At 38.0% G+C, this 22,676-nt stretch overlaps 1 protein-coding gene across 8 annotated transcripts in view; it reads right to left on the bottom strand.

The window, feature by feature from the left end:
• Positions 1-22,676, bottom strand: part of CASK (calcium/calmodulin dependent serine protein kinase) — a 187,368-nt gene that overhangs the window by 40,847 nt on the left and 123,845 nt on the right. For 5 of the 8 annotated variants that reach the window (XM_074534522.1, XM_074534523.1, XM_074534525.1 and 2 more), the window contains exons 11-12: positions 18,862-18,879; positions 11,091-11,212 (exon numbers count right to left, since the gene is read on the bottom strand). In XM_074534522.1, coding sequence (XP_074390623.1) covers positions 11,091-11,212; positions 18,862-18,879 — 140 coding nt within the window. The remainder of the gene's footprint in view (positions 1-11,090; positions 11,213-18,861; positions 18,880-22,676) is intronic. The other 3 variants (XM_074534524.1, XM_074534521.1, XM_074534526.1) reach the window with 1 other exon arrangement.

Genomic DNA, 22,676 nt, shown 5'->3' with positions numbered 1-22,676 from the left:
TAGATCACATCATTCTTTCTTCTGCCAGATCTGTTTCACATCTCCTTTTCCATGCAAAATATTATAATGTTCCCATGGGTGCCTCTTTTCCTGCGATTCTAAGCTCTCAAGGAAACACATCCCTTAAGCTAATAACTCTTACTGGAAAACACAGAGTAGCAAGGTCACAGCAGAGGCCTTATCTTTGTTTAAAGACAGTTTACTCTTTCCAACCCTCTGTTCTCCACTATTAAGGACTGTGCATGAAGTTAATTTTTACCATTACAGCATCAGAGACCTAACATTTGCTTCCCAGCATAATTCTACTGAACAGGTTACAGTTCCATCCTGAATCAAAGTCCAAAGCATCTTTCAGACTCTAATTTGTGCCTGCTAGAGCATTTTGGCTACAACTTCAAATATTTTTCTGTGATACTCACTGTAGAAGAGGAGCATAATCAACATCTGCACGCCAGTTCCTCACCCAGTGAAGTGCTGAGCGATTCAAACAAAACCAATTCAACAAAAGGGTTCAGGAAGCAGTTTATCAGCTAAAATCAAGATTCTCTGACAGAGTGTTCACAGAAGACAGTGTGAAGCAGAACATGAATTCTGTCTGAACAAGTGTTTGTTTCTGTCATGCCCCAGAACTGGCAGCTGCCAACACTGCAGCTTGAAGCACTGACACTTTCAGTAACCCTGACAAGGGTTATGCAGATTTGAAATACTCAATTCCCCTGTACATATTCACATTCAAGCAACACATGAATAATCTTTCCAGTAAAAAATGTTGCAGTAGCAAGTGGACCCTGAATTTCAATTTTAAGTCTGATCATTCACATGAAGGAACAGAAATACATACTCTTCTTCAAATTTTAAAAGAGGAACGTTTATCTGCAAAAAGCAGGCCAACTGTACTTTGTTTTAAGAAGTCACCTATATTCCTACATACTCATTATGTGTCTTTTAGAACAGAGTGACACTTGGTGCTACCTGTATCAGAAATAAACATAAAATCAGATTTTCTTACACCTTTACCTACCACACGCAGGAGAAAATGATGGCAGCTAAACTCAGTCAGCCCTATGCAATTTCAGCTTTTACTCAAAGCTGCCTTATTTTTTTGTACCATTCTTCATCTGGGCTTCTTCACTTGTTTTGTTATAAACGAAAACATAACTTTTTGGAGGTAAAAACAGAGGACAGAAACCCAACTGGGCAGAACCATTTTTCTCTGAGCATTAGTTCAGCTCCCACTGTGCGTGACTGGCAAACAAGTGTATTGTAAGGAGTGGGAATGACAAACTTCACTGCACAAACCCTGAAATCCTGGCACACCAGTGAAGTTAAATGCCAACTGGAGAATGTTTAATGTGTATTAACAGGCTGTTAATGACCTCATTTCTGAGGCACAAAAGATAATACCTGCTTCTTAGGGGTCAGTGCCTTGCTATGGGAGAAGGAGATACATGAACTGATCTACTTGAAGAATGGATAGAATAAAATTCCTGACCCTTTGTGTGTTGTACAGACAACAAACTGCCTGCCAGACAGAGCTGACAGAACAACATCTTAGTAAAACACAAATGATGAAGGTTTATTTTACTGAGGATGAACACAAATGCCAGGTGAGACATACAGTTCCCTTTAGTCAAGGTGGAACCCTGAAATGATTTTAGGCTCCTTTGAGAAGGAAAACACATCCCCCAGCCACACCCAAAGACTGTGCAAGCATTGCCTTTGTAGTGATCCAAAGGGTAAAAAGGATCCCAGAAAGAAATCCTCTTCACTGCCTTCCCAGGGTGTCAGAGGCAATCTGGTGACATGAAAGCTGTAAGGAAAGCACACAGCCCTTCACCTGTGCCAGCAGCAGGGAGACATTAGACATTACCAGTCAATCTTTTATCAAGGATATCTTTCACTGACATATTTTGTATGCTTGGAGACATGAGGGGAACCAGAAGGTTCAGGTAAAGAACACTGAAAAGGTTTTTCATCCTGTTATGTAGCTAAGTGTTGGCACACCTGTTGAATATCTTTTGATCAAAACCTTAAAAAGTGAAATGTATCCAAGTTTAAATTCTCTCAAAAGGTTATAATGCTGTAGCAAAACTGCAGGCAGTCATGAACTGTGGGGAAATCACACAAAGTTTAGTCTGAAACAAAGACTACACAAATCCCTGCAGCTCCACACACTGATACAGTGACAAACAGATTCAAGGACACATTTCTGCTTACATTGGTTCAGACCACACAGATATTCAGTAGTATCTGATTTGTATATTCTATTTCTTTGCAAGGGTTGAAGTTTCTACCTTTAATGAAAATGAGCTACAAACAAATTTTAGCTCTGTTGTGGAATATATTCCTTTTTAGCACAGAGTATCAAGTGCTATGCACTTACTCTGTAAAATCAAAGCCTTACCACTTCAGAGGCAAAAGAGCCAAGGAAAGAACTATATTTGTACAAAGTACACTCCAGGTGTGTGCATCTTTTTCCCCACAACTGACTTTTTGAATTGTACCTCTGGATTTGCTTCACAGTTACCAAGAAGATCTTTATTTATTTATTTATTTATTTATTTAGAGTTGTCTCACAGAAGTACTGATAATGAATGGTTATGCTACTCCTCAAAATGACATTATTTTCTTCTATTTAATTTCAGGTGTCCCTAAATGCCTCATTCATGTATGATGAACCCAGACACTGGTGTCTGACAGCATTTTAATTCCTTACAAAGCAGGACTCTAACTTAGTAATTTGTCTCCTATTTTAAGGAAAACGCACATTAATACTCATCATAAAAATGTTATTGACTGTAGAAGCTGCAGCTCTCCACCAGTGACAGCAGATGTTGAAGACATGCCAGACAGTACACAGACATAACCAGACTTTATTCTGTTCACACTGCAAATGTTTTAACATCTTTTGCAAAGATGAAATATGCCAAACTAGGATGAAATAAAGGCACTGATTTACACATGGCAGTACCAATAAAACCAGCACAGCAGTTGGAAAAACAAAATTCAAAGGTCTCATTTAAAAAAAGCAAAATTCTCACTCTGGAATGTTCCAGTAGTAGTGTTGGGAAAAATTTGGGCTTAGAACATTTTTTCCCGAGGTACTCTGACATATCAGTGACTTCAAAGACACAAAAATCCCATTATTTCAATAACAGAGTCACTTTTTTTTCTTCTTTTTTACTGCATTGGATATAATGGAAGCTGAACTTAACAAAACCAAGGCAAAGCACTTTTTAGAGATGACACCATGCAGCTGATCAGCTAAAAGGAAATGTAAAAGACATTGAAGTGCTGGAGGGAGTTTAGATAAAGGGTCTGGAACAGAAGTCTAAACAGGGGGAGCAGAGAGCTTGGGGTGTTTAATCTGGAGAAAAGAGGCTCAGAAGAGACCTTATCACTCTCTATAACTCACTCAGAGGAGAAGCAAGCTGGGGGCTGATCTCCTCTCCCAAGTAACAAGGGATAGGGCAAGAGCAAATAGCCTGAAGTTGTGCTAGGGAAGATTTTAGATTAGATATTAGGGAAATTTTTCACCAAAAGGGTTATCAAGCTCTGGGACAGGCTGCCTGGTGAAGGGGTGCACTTGGCAGTGTTGGGTTTACAGCTGGACTTGATGACCTTAACGATTTTTTCCAACCTCAACGATTCAATAAGCACCAGGAAAAACAACTCCCTCAGTACAAAAGGGCTTTATAAAGAGATTTATTCCATGGAAAACACCTTGCTACACCCCACAGAATAACCTTTGCTCCTGTCTTTCCCCCACCTTTCAATATGGACTTTAATAACCAAGAACAGGAACAAACAGAGTTGAGTTAGGCCTGAATTTGGGCTTCATCCCCAAACCTGTTGGCCAAAGTACCTTGTCAGGGTTGGATCATCACCCTGAAGAGAAAATGCTAATGACCACAAACCTCATTCCAGGGGGATACAGAACCCATAAAACCAGTAAAATCCACAATAACTAACAAGAACACAGCTCCTCCCCTGCTTTGTGATGTGGAACATACCTTGCACCAGGAGGTGCTAATGCTAATTCACAACAATTCTTGTTTCTCCCTATTCACATGAATTTTTCTGCAAGGAAAATTCTGTATCAATTTTCTGAGAATAAAAATACATAAAAATACACTGCAATGAGATCACCAGCACCTAGAACAGTCACCAGGCCCCAGCCAAGAACCTGAAGGACTGGAAGAAGGAGGCAGAGAGGACTGACTGAATTCAGAGACAGAGGCAGAGCTCACTGGGCTGTTCATACATTGCCTTTGGGTTTTTGAATGCAAACTAAGTGCAGACTGAAGTATCACTGCAAAGTTAAGCTCCCAACACTAAGAAGCTGAAGCATTATTCAAGATTTGCAGCCCAGGTGCTGCAGCATTTCCTTATTTTTGTCATTTCTCAGAGCAGATCCCAAACTCTAGGAGAAACAATAAACCCAAGAATCTGAAGGTTTATAAGGAAAAAAATCCCAAACACAACAGGTAGCCCTCATGGTTAAAAAGAAACTTGAACTACACACAACACAAGAAGTGAAGAAAATGTAGAAAGTTAAATATGAGATTGATCCTCATTATCTCAAGACAATATCAATGAAGTTAATTAAATATTTCACAAGTGTCAGGAACACAGTGCTATTGTTCTTTGATGTATCAGGGCCCAGTAACTTAAAACCAGACTGAAATAATGGGAATTTTTATTTCCACAAAAAAAAAGAAGTCTATGGATTTGGAGTAAGAGATGTTGGTGCACACAGACACAATGACACACCTTTTGCACAGGGGAGATGACATCAAGCCAAGAAGAATGGCTAAGTACTAAAATTCCTATTTAAAATACATTATCAAGCTGAATTTCACTCGAGAATTCACCACACCAGTATCAAGCTTATAAATATTCAAAATGACAGAATATTAGTGAAAAAGAAAACAGGATAAGCATAACAAAGTAACTCTCACAGTATCATGAAAACTGAGCCAGAATTTTGCATTGTTAGAAAGTGGTGGATACATAAATTTCTCAAAAATTACTCTCTCAATTAATAAAAAAGTAACTGTTGGCTCATATTTGTATTAGCCTTGGGTTTAAGAGATTCACTTACTTATCAGTATTACATATTATAAAAATGTGGAACAGTGCCTTCTGCTCTGAAGACTAAATATAAAATAAATTCCCCATTTCATTTGTAGGGCAGAGGAACAGGAAGAACAAGAAAACAATGAGAGGATGCTGAGTGGCAAAGTGATCCACCTATCCCAGCAGCAGAGAAAATTAAATGCAAAGGTACAATGGAAGATGAAAATTGAAAGTATTTTAGAGAATGATTATGAAATAATGCAGAAGGAATTCCAGGACAGCTTCTGCTTTTTGTGTTCTTTCAGACAGAGCTTCCAGAGAAGTTACCTGTTGGAGAACAAATGCACTGCTCTGGTGGTGAGGATCCAGCCCACCTGCTGAAGGAATCCTCCCCAGCTCTCCCTAAGGCTTGGCCATTGTTCTGTCTCAGCGCTGGGAAAGGAGCTCCCACTGCGGAGTGGGACAGTCCCTCCCACTCCTGGGGCTGAGCACGCTGCCTTGCTCTGGGATAAAAGCCAGATTTGATTCCCCAAATAGCAAGGTGCCTTCCTGCCAACATACTTTCTTCTGGGTTTTTTTTTTTTTTTTTTTTAAACAAATATTTTCCATGTGTTTTTGTCTTACAATGATAAGAAATAAAGGACAATTAAAAATATGAAAACAATGTGTTTTAAAAATGATAAAGTAATATTTCACTTAAACATAACATGCTCTGAGGGCTTTTAAGCAAGGCATCCATAACACACTTTGTGGTCTGTTTTTGCAAAAGAGAAGCATTCAGGTTTCACTAAAACATGTTCCTCCTATAAGTGCTAACAAAATCAGTATTCAAGAGGGTAAGGACCAATGTGCATCCAAAAAAACTCACACCACACTATGTGATTCACATATAAAATCATTCTATTCACATCAAAACAGCAAAACTGGCTGATCTAGGAAAATATTTAAGCTTTTTATACCTATCTGCCAGTTTTAATTTCTACATCATATGATAGATATTCCACCAGACTATTCACGATTTAAAATAAAAGAAAAAAGGAAATGAAAGCAACCTGAGGAGAAAAATCTAAAGGTATTTTTGTCCCCCCCCCCCTTTTTTTAAATTATTAAGTATACATTAAAATTGTTAAAGTAATTCACTTTGCTCAAAATGAGCAGATCAGGGATAAATACATAGAGAGTTTAAAACATTGTCAAGCAGAGGACTATAGCATCAGCCCTGCCTGGACACTGCTGAATAACTGCAACTTTTACAAAGGACATTCAAAGTTACTGTGCCAACATCCAGCCTGGGAGGGTAAACAGAACAAACCAAAATAAACCCAGTAGAAAGCTTTAGCCAACCATCTAAGAAGCTAAACTGAGGTTCCAACAACATTCATTTTAGCAAAAGGGAAAATATGTTTCCTTAAAAGTCTGGACTTCAGGACAAAATCTGTCTGGATGTCAGAGTTCAAAAGAAATCTTAAGGAAACTCTGAAGTGTGCACAGATGCAGGTTCCTGTGAAACACAACCATGAGCAGAAAAGGACAGCAGACACAGAAGTGAGATTCTTTTGAGAAATCAGCATGCCTTAAATACATTCACTATGAATATAAAATAAACTAAAAAAAGAAAGAAGAGGCTGCACACTTATATATAATACAAATGGCCAGTGCAAAATGTATTTATCCTTTTTTAGTTAAATATGTGTGTAATGTATTAAGCCAGCAAAAAGTAAAATAAACTTTCTTGAAAGCTTGTAACATTTCTATCACAGAAATAACAAAACTTACCTCAATGATTCCATCTATGAAATTAATGTAACAAACTTTTAAAATTCACAGCCAAAAGACATCAGCCTAGGGAACTATCTCTGCCTTGGGACAGACAGATGCAGACAAAGCCAGCAGAGAGGCCCCAGTCACACAAAAGCTGATATTGTTCTCCTGCTGGGTGAAAATCTCACTTGTAAATTGAGGGACATGTGCATTCAGAGTCAGCCCAGCCAGGGCCCTGCAGAGGTGACCAAAGCACAGCAGAATGATTTCTCTCATCTCCTTCAGGGCAGGCAGCTGCACCAAGCAGCAGCTCCTGGGTTTCCATCTGAGCAGAATCCCTCTGACGCACTGACAGAGATGAAACATCATGGATAAAACACCATGGATAAAACTCTACCCCACTAAGGACAGCCTTGAAGCCCACTAGACTTTGCAAAACAAATAATAATTGAAGTAAAAGACCTCCAAAATTAGTAACCTCTTTACAATTCTTTCCAGCTTCTTTATCAGTCCTGCTAACACAGGACAGCAGTGTCTCCCAGGATGTCTTTCATGAAAGTCAATAAAAAAGAACTGAATTCAAGCATTTGATAAGGCTTCTAAAAATCTGTCCATGGTAATAAAAAACTGCTTTCACTACTTAAATTTAACTCTGTTTTTCCATAAAGTTATTTATATACTGTACTGCATTCTTTATCATCTAAATTGGATGCTGGAATGAAACAGTCTATAAAGCTTTATATAGTCATAAATCCAGACATTTCTAAGTGTCACAGAGAAATGTCCTACAGCATTCATCAAAATTTTGATCATCACACATTTAACAGAGCAAAAGAAAAGCAAAATCCCTCCAAACCAAAGTTACTCTTTTAATATAAAAAATAATCAATTAATAAACAATAGAGTTTTTAGGCAGTGAATATTTCTATATGGCTGTTTCTAGAAGGGCCTTTACTCTCTGCAGCAAACACAATTAAGTTTTTAAAAATGAAATGTGAAACTTCTGTACAGGAAAAAACCCACTCAACACAAATAATAGGATTCTATAAAATGATGAAAAAAACCACACAATGAAACTATTCAACAAACCCACATCAGGATATGCTTCTGTATTGCAGAATTTGGCTGAGAGTGATTAACTACTTTCTAAGCAGTTGGCACCTTTTTTCCCCTTGTTTTGAACACTTTTGGCCACCAAGTAAATTAGAAGAGAGCCTTAAGAAGTTACCTAAACAAATTATTCAATTAAAAAGAATCAATAGGATGATGTCTTCTGTGGCCTTCAGAGGTGCCTGTCCTCATAACACCCAAGTTAATGAATTACTGAGAAAGAAGATTTCTATTTTGTAATCTGAAAAAAACCCAACAGATGGGTAACTTGAAGCCTTAACAAAATGATTGTTCTTTCCTTCTTGGCCTTCAGAAAAAGTTATTTCAGAGGCAAAATAAGATATTTCAGCAGCAGGCATGATCTACCATCATGTGCTTAATCTAAAAATAAGGATAACTCTTGAGAAAGAGTAGGAACACGAGAACAAATTTAACTGTGGAAAATGGCCACAGAAGAGGAACAGTATTTAATGCAAAGTGACAGCCACAACTTCACAACAGAACAGAAAATTCCTACTTAGTGGCATATAATGGTTTGTGGGTTACTTGGTCTGGAGACTTCAGTAACCCCAAATACTCTAAGAGGAATTAAAAGTTTCCCTGGCAGAATTTCTTCCAAGTACAACTGGTGATTTTTCCTGAGAAAGAAATTGAAATAGTATTAGTACAAAACCAGAAATCAATCTCCCACATGTAAGTTACTGACATGAAAAAGCTACCCTTCCAAATAATACTGAAACTTGCTTCAGGCTTTAAAAGACTTATTTCAGGACACTGCGTTTCAGAATTTTAGTTTGTATTTTTCTAACCAAAGTATCCTTGGGAGGATTCTATCATTGCCCTTCCACATAGCATAATGAAAGAAAAATGCTTTTTGATGTCATTTTGTTCTCACAGATATCTTTATAAGGTGCAATTAAATGCATCCCTTTCTGTTTATGAGAATGATTGTGATGAACAATGTGAAAATTGTACGAATTCACGGCTGATTTTTCTTATTTGAAAAGCTACAACATATCATTACAACATTACCAGGTTATGAATGAAGTACCAGGAACCTGACTGGTACTGTCAAGAGCAGAAAAAGGCAAAAGCATTGCAGAAGCATGACTTAATGTCTGGCAGACCTATTACCCTGAAAAATACTGAAACTAAGGCCATGTGGTTTACCAAAGCCCAAGAAGTTATTTGATAACACAATAATGGTTAATAAATATCCAAAACCTTTCTGCATGAGTGACACAAGTATTTTGGTTCTTATTACACTCATTTTCTACTCCTCTCCAGATTTTTTATTCCTTGTTCATATTAACTGAGCACCTTTCTGTACTGCAGCATGCCATATAAAAAGTAATTTAAGCATCTAGGACACAAGGTAGGTGAACTTAAATTGGGAAAAAATATTCATATTTTAATGCAAATTGCAAAGATGAGTTGTTGGAGATGCAATTCAGGAAAGTCATGAGCTCCTAGTCCCTTCCTCCTGTGTGCCCCATATAATTTTATGCAATGCCTGTTGATGTAAAATGCATGAACAGTTATCAGAGAACAAAGATGAGAACTGCACTGTTGTGCCAGGGCAACGCCACCATCACTGAGCAGCCACCCCCCTCTCTGGATGCTCCAGTCCCAGGGGCAGCAGAGCTGTGGGGAAGCTCTGCCAGGAGCTGGGGCCACCTCCAGACTGGAATCCCTTGAACTTCAAGAATGCACAGAATTCAAGTGACTGATCAAACAGTAACAAGTGTACAAATCATTCATTACATTCTAAAGAGTCTGCACACCACAGGACCTGTGGCACTTTTTATATTCAGCTTGTGCTCCTGCAAAGCTGCACAGAGGAACCAGAGCATTCAACAGTTTTGCAGAAACTCTCTCAAGTCTCTACAAACATCATCATCTACTTGCAGATCAGACAGCTGGAATGGCTCCTACTCCTGTGGCTCTTTCACTGGGTGAAAAACATGCACATGTTGTTAGATTTGTGATATTCACTGAGCTGTGCAGTTTTAGACATTGTACTAAAAAAGTCATCATCCATGTGATCACACAAACATTTTGGTTTGATCCAGGAGTGCATATTTTAAATTCATTTCACTATGCCCACCTACCATTTTTTATTCTTCACTGTACACTGTTACCAGAACATATTTACTCTCAAACAACATTAAAATAAAAGATGCTGTTCACCTACCAGTGGTTACTCAGCCCACAGGACTGCAGCACAACTGGCTTAGAGTAAAAGCAGTCAGAACCCACAGAGCTGGCAGCCCTGGCTCCCCAGTGCCAGCTGCCCTGCAGATGCGTCACTGCTGCGCCACAGCACCTGCCAAGGTGCCTCTGTGCATTTGGTTCCATCTGGAGTTTTTTCTCAGTGCTTTGAAAAAAGCTGGTCTTCCCTAAAAGCAAGTTCTCTGTCTTCAACATGAAGTATCCACATATCCCAGAAAAAAAAAATCAAGGGAACTATTTTTTCTGCTACTTTTTTTGACTTTTACTTTAGACCTCAGTGCTGTGCACATATAAAGTCACTGACAGCATGGTGTGCCTTTGAATTTGTCATTCAGTGAGTGTTTTGGCACTCCAGTAAGATATTACTGCCTTATAGACTAGCAGCTCTCCAGAACCACAGAGAAATACAGATTTTAGACGACTGAGCCTATAACAGACCAGGTCCAAGTGTGAAAGAGAAATGAGCATACCTTGATGCATCACACAAAAAATTTCAAACTTGTAAGAATATCCCCAGACCTGGCCTAAGATTAGTACATTTAATGATAATAATAATAATAATAATAATAATAATAATAGAACATGCACAGTTATAAAGTTCTAATTCATGTTTAAAATAAAAACTAAAATCTAGCCCTTATTAAGGGGAAAAAAATTTCTGATTAATTATTTTATAGCAAACCTATTAACTACAACTCTTAATCACTTACACATCCTACAATACTCTATATTGCAGTCCTAAAAATGTATTTTTGCATAAAGTGCTGGAGGATTCTTACATTCTACAAATAAAGAAATTGATTTTGATATCAAACAAGAAAAGAGAATATGCTAAAGATAAAATAAAATGTTATCCAATGGACAACAGATCCAGGAACACATTCAAATTTTTATCACAGAAAACTTACATCTAGTAACGTGTGAAGATGCTGATCCTGGAAAACACTGTGAAGAAAATCTAAGTCTTTTTCACTGCAGTCTGTAAGTGCATGAATTTCTTCCAGGCTGTCCAGCACCTGTGAGACTGCTCCTATGGGGCAACAGACAGGGAAAAAAAGAGGAAAAAAAATCAATAAAGCAAAGGCTCATGGTAAACTGAACTTTGGAAAAGGAAACTTTCAATTCATCTGGTACAACTGGAATAGGATCTTAAAAAAGCTGGAGTTTTAACAGGAAAAATCACTGAATAAATTTTACATATATCAAAAGTGCTCACAGATAATGTAATTATACATAAGAAATGGCTTAATGGGAGAGAGGTCAAAACCTGATTTTATTAAGCTCAGCTTTGTTCTATTTTAGCCTTGCTTCCAACAATGTCTCATGGAGTCACTTGCATTATTGGCCTGTCCTCACCATTCCCACCCCAACCTTCACTTCTCTTTTTGAACTGCCAGACAACTTCAAATACATACTGTACAATTTTGAAACATCAGTAAGAATTATTTCAAAATCAAATCCCAAACATTGGTAAAATCAGGAAGAACCAATGTTTTCACAAATATTTTTAAAATCAGCATCGGGATAAAGGAGGGAAGAGGGAGAAACACCTGACTGCTGAATCCTGGGGGACAAAAAAGGCTGTAATATGTTTTTGTTCTGTTTGTCCTGCTTGCCTGGTTATCTCCTACCCTGCTTTTTCAGCAGGGCATGGTTTTGGGTCAGAGGACGATGGGGATGATTTTTATATGGCATGGGGGTGAGAGAGAAGTGAGAGCATGGAGACAAAAAGGAGAAATGGGAGGCATTATGGAAGGTGCAAGTCCATGAGGGAAAGCTGAACTCTCAGCAGGAGAGGACAAAGAAACACAACACAAACCCACAGTAAACCACCCCACAGTGGTTCTGTGTGAAACAACTTGTTTAAAAATCAGAGTATCAGTAGTGGCTGCCATTTATGTGCTTTACTAGGATGCCAACTTTGGCTCATCTCAAAACCCATGGATCATGTCTTCACTTTTTCCACTGTGGTAAAAGCATCTGGTAAGAGGCAGCGTATCCAGTCAGAGTCTGCAGCAATGCTGTGGTGGTCTGGCAGTGAACAACTGAATGCTTTTTCACAAACAAATTCTTAATTCTGGATACTGAGCTCCAGACATTCTCTATTTCACTAATTTCTCATCAATATGCTTATTCTGTTTATTTATACATTTGCCTGTGTGTTTTTGACAAGACAGATAACATCTAAAAAAATGGCTGCATTCCTTGAAATTCTATCTTCTGTTGCATGAACAATTCTTATCAGCCCTCCTTAACTCAAAGGCTTTTGTACTGCATTTTCAGAATGTAATAAAAACAATATATCCAATTGCCTCTTAACCACACAAGGAAAAGTTAACTTAAAATTTCTCTGAAAATCTTGAAAATTTGAATAAACATAACAAAATACACAAAAACTACTATATAAGACTTGCAACCTCATGGCTGAGGAGAAATAAATTACAAATCTAGAAACTCTTGCATCACATTTAGTACAAACCTCAGCCTAAAATTCTCCTCACAGTTCTCTGTACAAGGTTTGAGAACCACAATATCCCCCTCACTCACAGCTCATGTCTCAGGAGCAATAAAACAATTCTCTCCCATCAAGTGTCTCTGACTACTTACACCTATTTGATGGACTAATTTATGTTCTTTCAAAATCTGTGGCTGTCAGCAAATAAAACAAATGGTTTGACTTTTAGTAGTTGCTGTGCACGAGGTTGGGTGCACTGAAAAAAGAGAAAAATTTGCTTCCTCTTTGATAATGAAGAAGAATGCTCATTTGAAAGGAACCATCTACATCCCTCTGCCAGAGACACAACAGGAAACGTGAGGAAATGCAAGGACTGGTATCTGCTGGTAAGAGGATGGAGAGATCACAGCCAAGCCTCAAAGGCAAGGAAAAAAACCCACCCAGGGACCCCAAAAGGACTGAACTGTTTCCTTTCCATGTTCAGCACATCAGTTAAAGACTGATGGAATTAGAGATCTCCAAGCCTGAAGAAAAGTGCTTGACTTTCAGCATCCAGTTGGCAGAAGAAAATTTGTTAAAATTCTCTTTTATTTCTGCTGTTTTCGTGCTCAGAGGTATTTTTATTTTATTTATTTTATTTTCAAGCAAAGCTTCTTTTTCTGGGTTCAAAGCCCTTTCTGTGTATTTGGGGTATTTAAGGAAATATCAAGAGAAGATTCACTTCAGAGCCTGGGGATTTTAGGAGCCTCTAATACTGCTCAGTGTTGCCCATAATCCCCAAAACCTGAGCCAATTCTGGAGCCAGTAAGAAGGGTGTTCAAAGTTGCCTGCAGTGCTGTGTTATTGTGAAACACCAAATGCTCTGGACCACCACATTCCTTATTTGACAGTTTTATTTCCTTTGCAAACTTTATTTTGTGGAATACTTTGAGGGCTTTGAAATAGAAATGAAAATTATGATTTTGCAATATTTGCATCTCAACAACCTCTTGAATATTTGGGAATTCAAAAAAATTAGGGTTTGATCATTAGTTCTTTTTTTTACTCCTGTACATTGGTCACGTTGAATAGGAGACTGTAAATAAAGTTTCCAAGAATGTCCTTAAGAAATCTGATGGGACTTTGTGACAGTGGCTCTGTTAATCTCACAAATGACAGTTTTTACCTTATGTTTTTATTTTTACCTATAATCTTATGCTTCACCTACTGCCATGCCTCTCACTCATTTACAAATAATGTGCACCTGTATAAGAAAATGGCATAGCAGCAATATACTGACAGCATGTTAGTGCTTAAAAAAAGTGAGAGGACAAATTTACAGGAATTTTTGTGAACACTTAAACTCTCTTTGATACAGACATCTGTTAAAATGTCTAAAGTCCCTTTCAGAAGAGTTTTAAATTCAGGGAAGAGATATTGCATAAAATGAAGTTAACCAACCTTTACAGCACACCTGTTTCTAGAAAGATTCATATTCAAGCTAAATTTTTAACCTTTGGGGAAAGTGTAAAGCTGCTCAATATTTATAATTAAAACTTATATCCTCTTGAAATAGGATTTAAACTCTTTTCAACATTCCAAGTGCACCCACTTTAACCTTTATCACAGATGATAAAGGACTTAAGTGAATTATTACAGTCATACAAACTAAAATCTCAGACTTCTCATGGTCTGTAGCAGTTACAGACAGAATCTAGAAATATGAAAATTAGAATGATGCATAAATATCAGTAAGGCAGGAAAAATCAGGAAGTTGACTAATTTGACTGGCTGTGTCTTCATTTGTTTTTTAAGACTCCAGAAATTAAACTTTGTTAGAAAATGCTGCTCACTGTCCCAGAATTTTCAAGCAGCCCAAACTTTTGGGTGAGATGAATCTCACCCTGCACCTTAAGTTACTATAAAACCAGATCCAATTGCACAGGAAAGGCTGCAATTCCAGTGATATAAATAGAAGACTCTTCTCTGCAGAAACAGTAACAAAATCCACACCAAACATGGTTCTGTGGGAAGACTCTGGATCCTCCTGTAAATGCACAGAAATTACTTCAGTGTCAAAGGAGCAGGGACACTCTGGGCCATGCACACAACCTTGTCTTCCCTGTATTCTCATAAGAAAACCTAAGAAAGAATGGTTGCAGCTACTCAGAGTTTCCTGGGGACTGCCAACTGTGAAAAGTTGAAAACTATGAGCTGTCATATATAAAAAAGAGGAAAGACCACATTAGAATGCTTATGACAGTCTCCTGCTGTCACCACTAGTACATAAAATGCTTTTACAGTTAGTGGAATGACTTCTTAAGGATGATACCCAATTACTTCTGAGAAGACAGACATGAATTGAGCAGTTTTCTGCCTACTGAGGCAGACCTGTTATTTATCAGAGACACATTTGCCTTGTGAGGCAGAAACTTGGGAATTTATCTTCACACTGTGTAGTCAAAGTTTCCACAGGTATTTTGTGCAAGGCTCTGCCACCTCATTTTTGGAGATGGCCAGTGAAAAATAGTTTTCTGTTACAGCTGAATTCTGTCTCTAGAGTCTGTAGTTGTCATACAGTGCACCTGAAGTTGCTTTGGACACAGGTTCTTCAGGCTGGAAGTAGGCAAAGCCTTGGTAAAGCAGTGTTGTTACTACAACATCCAGCTATTCTGGTCTGGAACAGGTGGTTTGACTAGAGAAACTGAACTTTAAAGGTAGGGAGGAGTTGCTTAGTTCTCCCCAGAACAGAGTAAAAGAGAATTTTAAATACTATTCCAAAAATTGCCTACATATTCTGCAGTAGCCAAGTTTGCTTCCCCAAAAGTTTGCTTTTCTGAGGCTTCTCAGCACACCAGGAAGGTATAACTGGCTCCCCCTGTTATGTAACAGGCAGTAAACAGAATCAGGAACCTCTTTTCATGTGACATGTGATCTGCAACACTGTACAACTGAATAAAGGGTTTAGGTAAAGAGACTCAGCTATTGCTACAAAGCACAGACTACATCCTGAGTGCAAACACTTTCTGACAGAGGGCAAAAGAACTCCTTGATTGATTTTTCGACACTGAAGATTACAAACCCTCATATAAAGCATCATAAAAAGCAGAAATTCACTTCTGAGTAATGAAAACCCAGAACTCAAGAAGCCTGACATTGTTTAAACACAAAACTAGAAACACCTTTTTGCCATTCTCCTGCAATTACTATGCCAGGAAATAACTCTGCAGAAGAACTTATAATAATCATTATACTATTAGCAAGTTTTTATGAAAGAGACATTGGCAAAGTCTAAATCTCTTAGATTTGTAGAACCACATAAAATGAAGTTCATGACACCACCCACTCCTCTGTATCCTGTTCATTCTTATAAACTATCTTTATTTGATTGGGTTTTCAACTATTCTTCATGTTGTGTAAACAGGTAAGTAACTGTGTCTTGAAGATTTGGTATTTAAATGACTTTAAAGAAAGGCTTTGCTGTCATTTGCAATTTCTCTATATGTCACAGTTCAGTTCTTAAGCCAGCCAATCTACAATAAACAGAAGCTGATTTCTCTCAGCCTCATCTCGTGGCTGCCTTCTCATAGGCAGCTGTTGGAAATGAAGTTAAAAGACCAATCCTGGCTCTTAAAGCACAGCCATTTCAGAAGGTAGGATTTAAATTCTACTTTGTTTATGAAGAGGTCTGAGGGTAGTACATCCAGCAAGAAAAGACAAAAAATCATCAGAAATTGTTAAATTTTACAGAGATCAAATATTAGAATGACAAAACGAAGTCACAGGATACAACCTCATGAAAATACAAGCATGGGCATTATTATAAAGTGCAGACCCTTCCACTACTTTAACTGATGTAACTTCTCAGATTTAGAGAAAGCCAGCTGAGCACCAGCTGCTCTTCATCACTAGCAACATCTGCAAGAATCACTGGAGCTGAGATGCCTCTGATCTCACACAGTAATTTGCTGCTCTTTGCTGTTCACTGTATTCCAGAGCAACTGACTCTGCAGGAACAGATGACAGCCAAAGCAGGTGTACACATGTACATGACTATAATAGTTTAAAATAAGGTGGCAGATACATGTTTTACATATCCACAGCAGTGTAATTAACATGCAAGGCAAGTAAAGGCTCTGTCCTGCTCAAATTTGAGCTATATGGCATTTCATGACTTCTTCCTCCTTGGACTGAAATCAAACAGTGAAGTTTAGACACACTATAAATTTACAAATAAGCTCCTACATGCACACAGTTATGTGAATGCTACTGGGAAGCAAATAAGGAAGTGATAAAAGAAATATATGTATATCCATACACTGCATGTATATAAAACAATCAGGAAGAGTGTAGTAAGAGAACTAGAAAGATGGAGGTTTATGGAGATGACAGCAACAATTCAGAAAGAAGACTGCTGGTACAAAGGAAGGGTATTGGGATTTACAACTACATTTAAAAAGGTAGGAACATCTAAGGAATACAAGAAAGGAGAGAAAGGCATGTGAAGTCAGAAAAGAAACTAAAGGAAATAAGTGCAGGAGAAAGGGACTAAACTAAAGAAAAAAGAAAAAGGAAAAGAAAACAAGAGATTAAGTGTTTCCAAACAGCAGACAGAACATAGAGGAGAGTACTATGTATAGAAAACAACAAGAGATGGGGGGGAAGAGGAAGTGGTGCGGGAGAGGACAAAGAGGGCAGCAAGAAACTGATGCTTAATTTTGAAGAGAGACTTTCTACATCCTGCACACACAGGGGCACTGACAGTGGGCAAGACTCCACTTTCTCCTGTCTCCATACTTGGGCACCTTCACACAGTTTGTCAACTCTTTGTCCCAGCTACCCCTCACTGAAAATCCAGCCACAGATATGACAGAAGCCAGCCTAGTGTGGTGGCAAAGAAACATGCAGAAGTGTTGTTTTACACACCAGACCTGTAGCTTTCATCTAAGTGCACTCACATGCAACTAAACAAATGAATATTTTAATAGATGAATGCCCTTCACTACCCCTTCCTTAGATCCTTTCTTCCTCCTTGCAAAAATGTCTAAAACCCCCCTTCTGACCAGCATGAAGGCAGCACACCCTTATAGTCAGTTTGTGGAAGAAAAGTCTCTGTGCATGAACAAAAACCCAAAAATCATGGCACAAGCTCTGTATGAGTTTTTTTTTTCTCTTCCCCTACAACTGCTTAAAAATAATACTATCACAAAACTTTTTTACAAAAATCCACTGAACTTTCACTCTCATGTTACTGGACAGGCACTCTGAGTTGAGGAAATAGGAGGAAAATGAACAACTTCCCCCACAATCTGTAAAATCAAAAGAATGAACCAAACAACAACAACCACAAAATCCATGACTGATCAGAGATGGAGACAGGGACACATGCCCTGCTGACATGTCCTGACCTAGGACAGAAGCAGAGCTGTTAATCTACAAGTCTCAAACTGCTGCAGGAAACCCCCACTTTCTATAGCTTGTTTTTGGGGAATTAGTTTTGCTGAATTAGTTGTTGTTGAAATGGTTGTGGTTTGTATCAAAGGATCTAAAATTTCACTGCTTCTCCTCCGCCTAGTATAGTCTGCAGGTTTTAAAAATGCTTGTGGTCCCAGTTTCTCACAACCTGTGCAGCTGCTTTGCAGCAGAACCTCTTCCCTGTGTGCCAACAAGATTCCTTCATTGAGGAGACACATTTTGGATAGTTATTGAAATCAGGTGTATGCATATCCACAGTGCATATGCATAGATCAGGTAACACATATCAACACAGAAGGATCAAGAAAGTTCATGCAAGCTGAGAGCAAGAATATAATATTTGACTAATATTACAGTATATGTTCGGTAGTTGAAAGAAAAAAAAGCAAACATTAGTCCATGAAAACAATTTTGGAATGAAAATGCAAACCCAAAATATAATTTATCAATTCAATGAAAATTAAATTTTAGTTCAGTTGTGTTGCAAATATTAAATATTGGGAAAAAACCCCAAAACTGAGGTAATTTTAATACTGCCTCTAAATTAGAGCCTTCAGAATTCCCTGGAAATCATCCTTCTGCTTTATTATACTGTTGATTATATATTACACTGTAGACAGATTTAGTCAATACCAAATAATTTTGTTTGAACAGGCAGTATTAAAACTGAAAAGAGCAGAGAGAAGCAAAAGAAAGCAGAGTTTTAAACATGCAAAGACACACACCATAGCTGACTGATATGCCTTAAAGGAAAACAAAGGGATACCTACTTTCTGCTGCTAGAAGTCCTAGAAGGAAGGCAGCATTTGGACAAACAACAAACAGTATGAAGATTTCAGAACAAGCCATTTATAAAGCTGCAACCTAGCAGACTAATTTAGCCACAAAATAGTCTCAACAAAGTGACAAGGGTCCCCCCAGTTTTTAATATGGATTTTCTATGTGCGAAGCAAATGGCACTGGCAGACTGGGATGGGAGGAAAACAAACACTTGGCATTGGGAAGGCTGCACATGGATGCAGTGTTAGAATTCTATTAATACCAGACTTTTCCCAACATTGCTTAAACTATTTTAAAAACTCATGGACAAAAAGGGATTTTTAGTAAAAATATTGTAAGAGTTGAAATGATAAAATAATTCAATGTACTGCAAATGATGCATAACATATTAATATACTTAGTAAGCAAAATTTAGCAATGTTATATTGAAATCAAAAGTTTCAGTGAAAAATGTTATGTGAACCATTTAGAAATTCAACCACTTCTTTATTGCTTTTAATTAACAGTGTCTTTATGCCCTTTTTAAAAAATTTAAACATATCAGAGCAAAGAATCAATAGCTGAAAAATCATCAAGTTAATAATGGAATGCTGGAAACACACAAACTCATGATCTCAAAACTGACAGCTGTGCTTGTAACTAGCAAAGGAATTAGTAACAATTACAAGGTGAATGAAGTTTTTTCCCCCACAAGCATTCATATTTTAAAATGTCACAGAACACCCTTTACAAATATTTACAAAATCAATGCTAATTTTTGCATAACAAAAGTGGGTTTTTTTTCCTTACTTCTGTTGATGAAACTGATGGATTTCAGGATATGGGCTTGTATTGACAGTATTTCATGAATTCTAAATCCCATAAAACAACTAATCATTTTAACTTGTGAGTTCAGCTACTTCCATGTATGTTGGAAACAGCGAGCTCACAACTTGTCTGTATCTGCGCTGTTTGACCTTGCTCTGAAGGACTAAGAGATTTAGCTTTATTTCCATTTTTATTATCAAATTTAAAAATCAAGATATCACGTTGTTAAAAACTTCTCGTTTGACATAACATTACAGAGTCTGACAAAATAGAAAAGAATGAAAATTTCGATTAGCACACATCAACCCTGAGACAAAATACCAAAAAGCATTTGCAAAAATGCTGTGTGTGGAGAAAACGAGGCAGAAGCACTGAAGGAGCCTCAGTGTGGTTGCTCTGTGTGCAGTGCAAAACTCTGCTTCTGTTTATCTGCTTCCAGAGTGACCACAGAGGCCAGCACTGACATGAATGCAGGAAATACTGCAGCACTGCCACCGCTCAGCACAGATGCAGGAGCACATTTGGCCACTCAGGCTCTTCTCTTGCTCTGAGGTTACCCCGAAGCACAGCCTGAGGATCCTTTACAGGAATCCAGACCTGTCTGTGTCAAAAATTTGCTCTGAAACCTCTTAGTCACAGTTCAGAAATGTGTGCCACAGCCCAAGCAATTCCAGCAGACATCAGAGAGTAACAGCCTTTAACAAAAGGGCTGCTTTAATTAAAAGTCAGTTATGCAGTTTTCCAAAGCCTATGGACTATCCATTAGCTTAACTCCAGCACTGACTGGGTTCTGAAAATGTGGCTACAAAAAGCTTATGGAAACATAAAGTTTACAAAAAACCTCTTCATTTTAACAGCTTTTCTAACTGCTGGCCTGAAAATGTAACCATTTTGAATCTACTTAACACCCCATATGAAACAGTTGTCCTCAACTCAGCTTCTCAAGCCAAACCCCAAGAAGCAAAAGGAGGAAGAATTAAAAGCTTTACATTGGTGCTGTGCATTCCCAGCCTGAGGCACTGTTATGAAAACACTTGAAAATTGTATGTCTGTACATTCAGCTGGGGGACAAGTGGCCAGCATATGACAGAAGGAGAGGAAATCCTGTCTAGAGCTAATGTGCAATCAGGAGGGTCAGGCACTGGGCAGGGAAAGGGAGGGAGGCAGATGGGGAAGGGCAGCAGAGAGCAAATGCTGTGAATTTCCCTGGCACCTTATGGATTTCATGGTCCACTTCAAATACTTCCTACTGGACCAGTTTTCCTCCTGTGACAGATTTAGCCTTCAGGGCTGCTGATTGCTACTTCTGATTTATGTTTGTTTCAGCGTATTAAAAATATCCAAAACATTTGTTGCCTTGGAGAATACACATTTTAGAATGTCCTGAAGATAGGCAACCTGAAAGCCAAATGTTTCACATTCTAGAGAAGACCATTTGCAGCAGGCTTGTCAGCTGAGCTGCTTGGTAGCTTTACTGGAGAAGTTACTGAACAGACTGTCAGCAATAAAGCAGCATTGTAGTTTAAAAGTATTTTAAAAGGTTTTGTCACACTCAAAATTCAGCAAGACTGGTTTCTGCCATGTTAGCAACAGGATGGTAGCAGGATTAATTCAAGCTTTTCAAAGGATGATTGCTGACAAAAGAGGAAACAGACCACCCAGTGGTCAGCAAGTGGTTGGAACCAAGAGTTGTTAACACTGTAAAAAGGAAAAGAAGATGTGTACAGAAAAAAAAACCTGACTGACCTCAAACAAAATTTATCTCTGTTCATTCCCATCTAATTTAGCTATGCAATTTTTGGACTTTCACTGGAAAACTCTCTGATAAGAATATCCTTTGTGATTCTGCATCTACAGAACTCATCTGACTGGATGCCTGCAGTGCCTTCCTATCCTGGGATAACCCTTTGGTAGCACAGGAAGATGCTCCAAGGTTCCAGCAACTCCAGGTTTCCATACTGAACTTTGACAAAGAACACCTCTGGATTAACTGGGCAAAAAGAGAGAACTGAATTTTTCTGCTTCTGTGTTTGCAAAGCCCTGGAAGACAGGAGATATGATTTGCATAACCTAATAAGCATCTATATTTCTGTACATTTATATCTGTAGGAATTCTGTATTTGTCTGTTTCTGACAAACCATTTAATTACATTGACAGGCTTCATGAAATTTTATAGGAGGAATAATTGGCAACCACATCTAAAATATTAAATGGTCTTCATTAAGAGTTTATGATCTGGAATAACATTATGAGGTACTAGGAAGGAAACTTAAATAACCTTAAGATAATCAAGTTTCTACTGCAATTCTTCAGTTTTAATTTCTCCAAACTAGTTTGGTTTAGAATCATCACATGACCCATCCTCCAAACCAGAAGTATTTGAAAATATTATTAGTGTACTTCTGAAGAGGAAAAAAAATAGATTTTGGTATCTAGGAATTTCAGCTGAAATGTTATAATCTCTGAAAGAGTTGTAGCCTTTTCTTGCAAGGCTTAGTATTCAATATGAAATATTTTGTCAGCTGAAATAGTGGGTCAGAGAAACATGATGAAAACTTCCCACTTAGGATGGTCTCCTGATCACTGTGATCCCCCATCAGTTTGATCGACCATGTCAGGTTAGAGAATAACTTTGCTTTCCTGAGAATTCCAAGCTTTTGTTTCAGTTATTTCAGAGATGAACACAAGCTAACAACGGATCCAACACAGATATTCTTACAATTTACATGTGCACTGGGTTCAAGTATTCTGTGAGCAGAAAAAAATAGAACTTGGAACTTTCCTGTATAGTGATATCTGCAATTACATCACTCTGAGGAAGACACACGTCCTGTTGATGTGAGACTGAAACTGGAAAGCAGAACTGCTGTTTCCAGATTAGGAAAGTTGCCACTGCCAGTCATGTTGGTGGCCATTCACCACTGAAATGGGGGAAGTAGATGGAAACAAAAATTAAGGCACTGCAAGTAGTTCTAGGTGAAGTAAAACTGACTTATT

The sequence above is a fragment of the Zonotrichia albicollis genome, chromosome 2 (genome assembly GCF_047830755.1).
Source record: "Zonotrichia albicollis isolate bZonAlb1 chromosome 2, bZonAlb1.hap1, whole genome shotgun sequence".
Lineage (NCBI taxonomy): Eukaryota > Metazoa > Chordata > Aves > Passeriformes > Passerellidae > Zonotrichia > Zonotrichia albicollis.
This window is presented reverse-complemented; position numbering and strand designations above follow the sequence as displayed.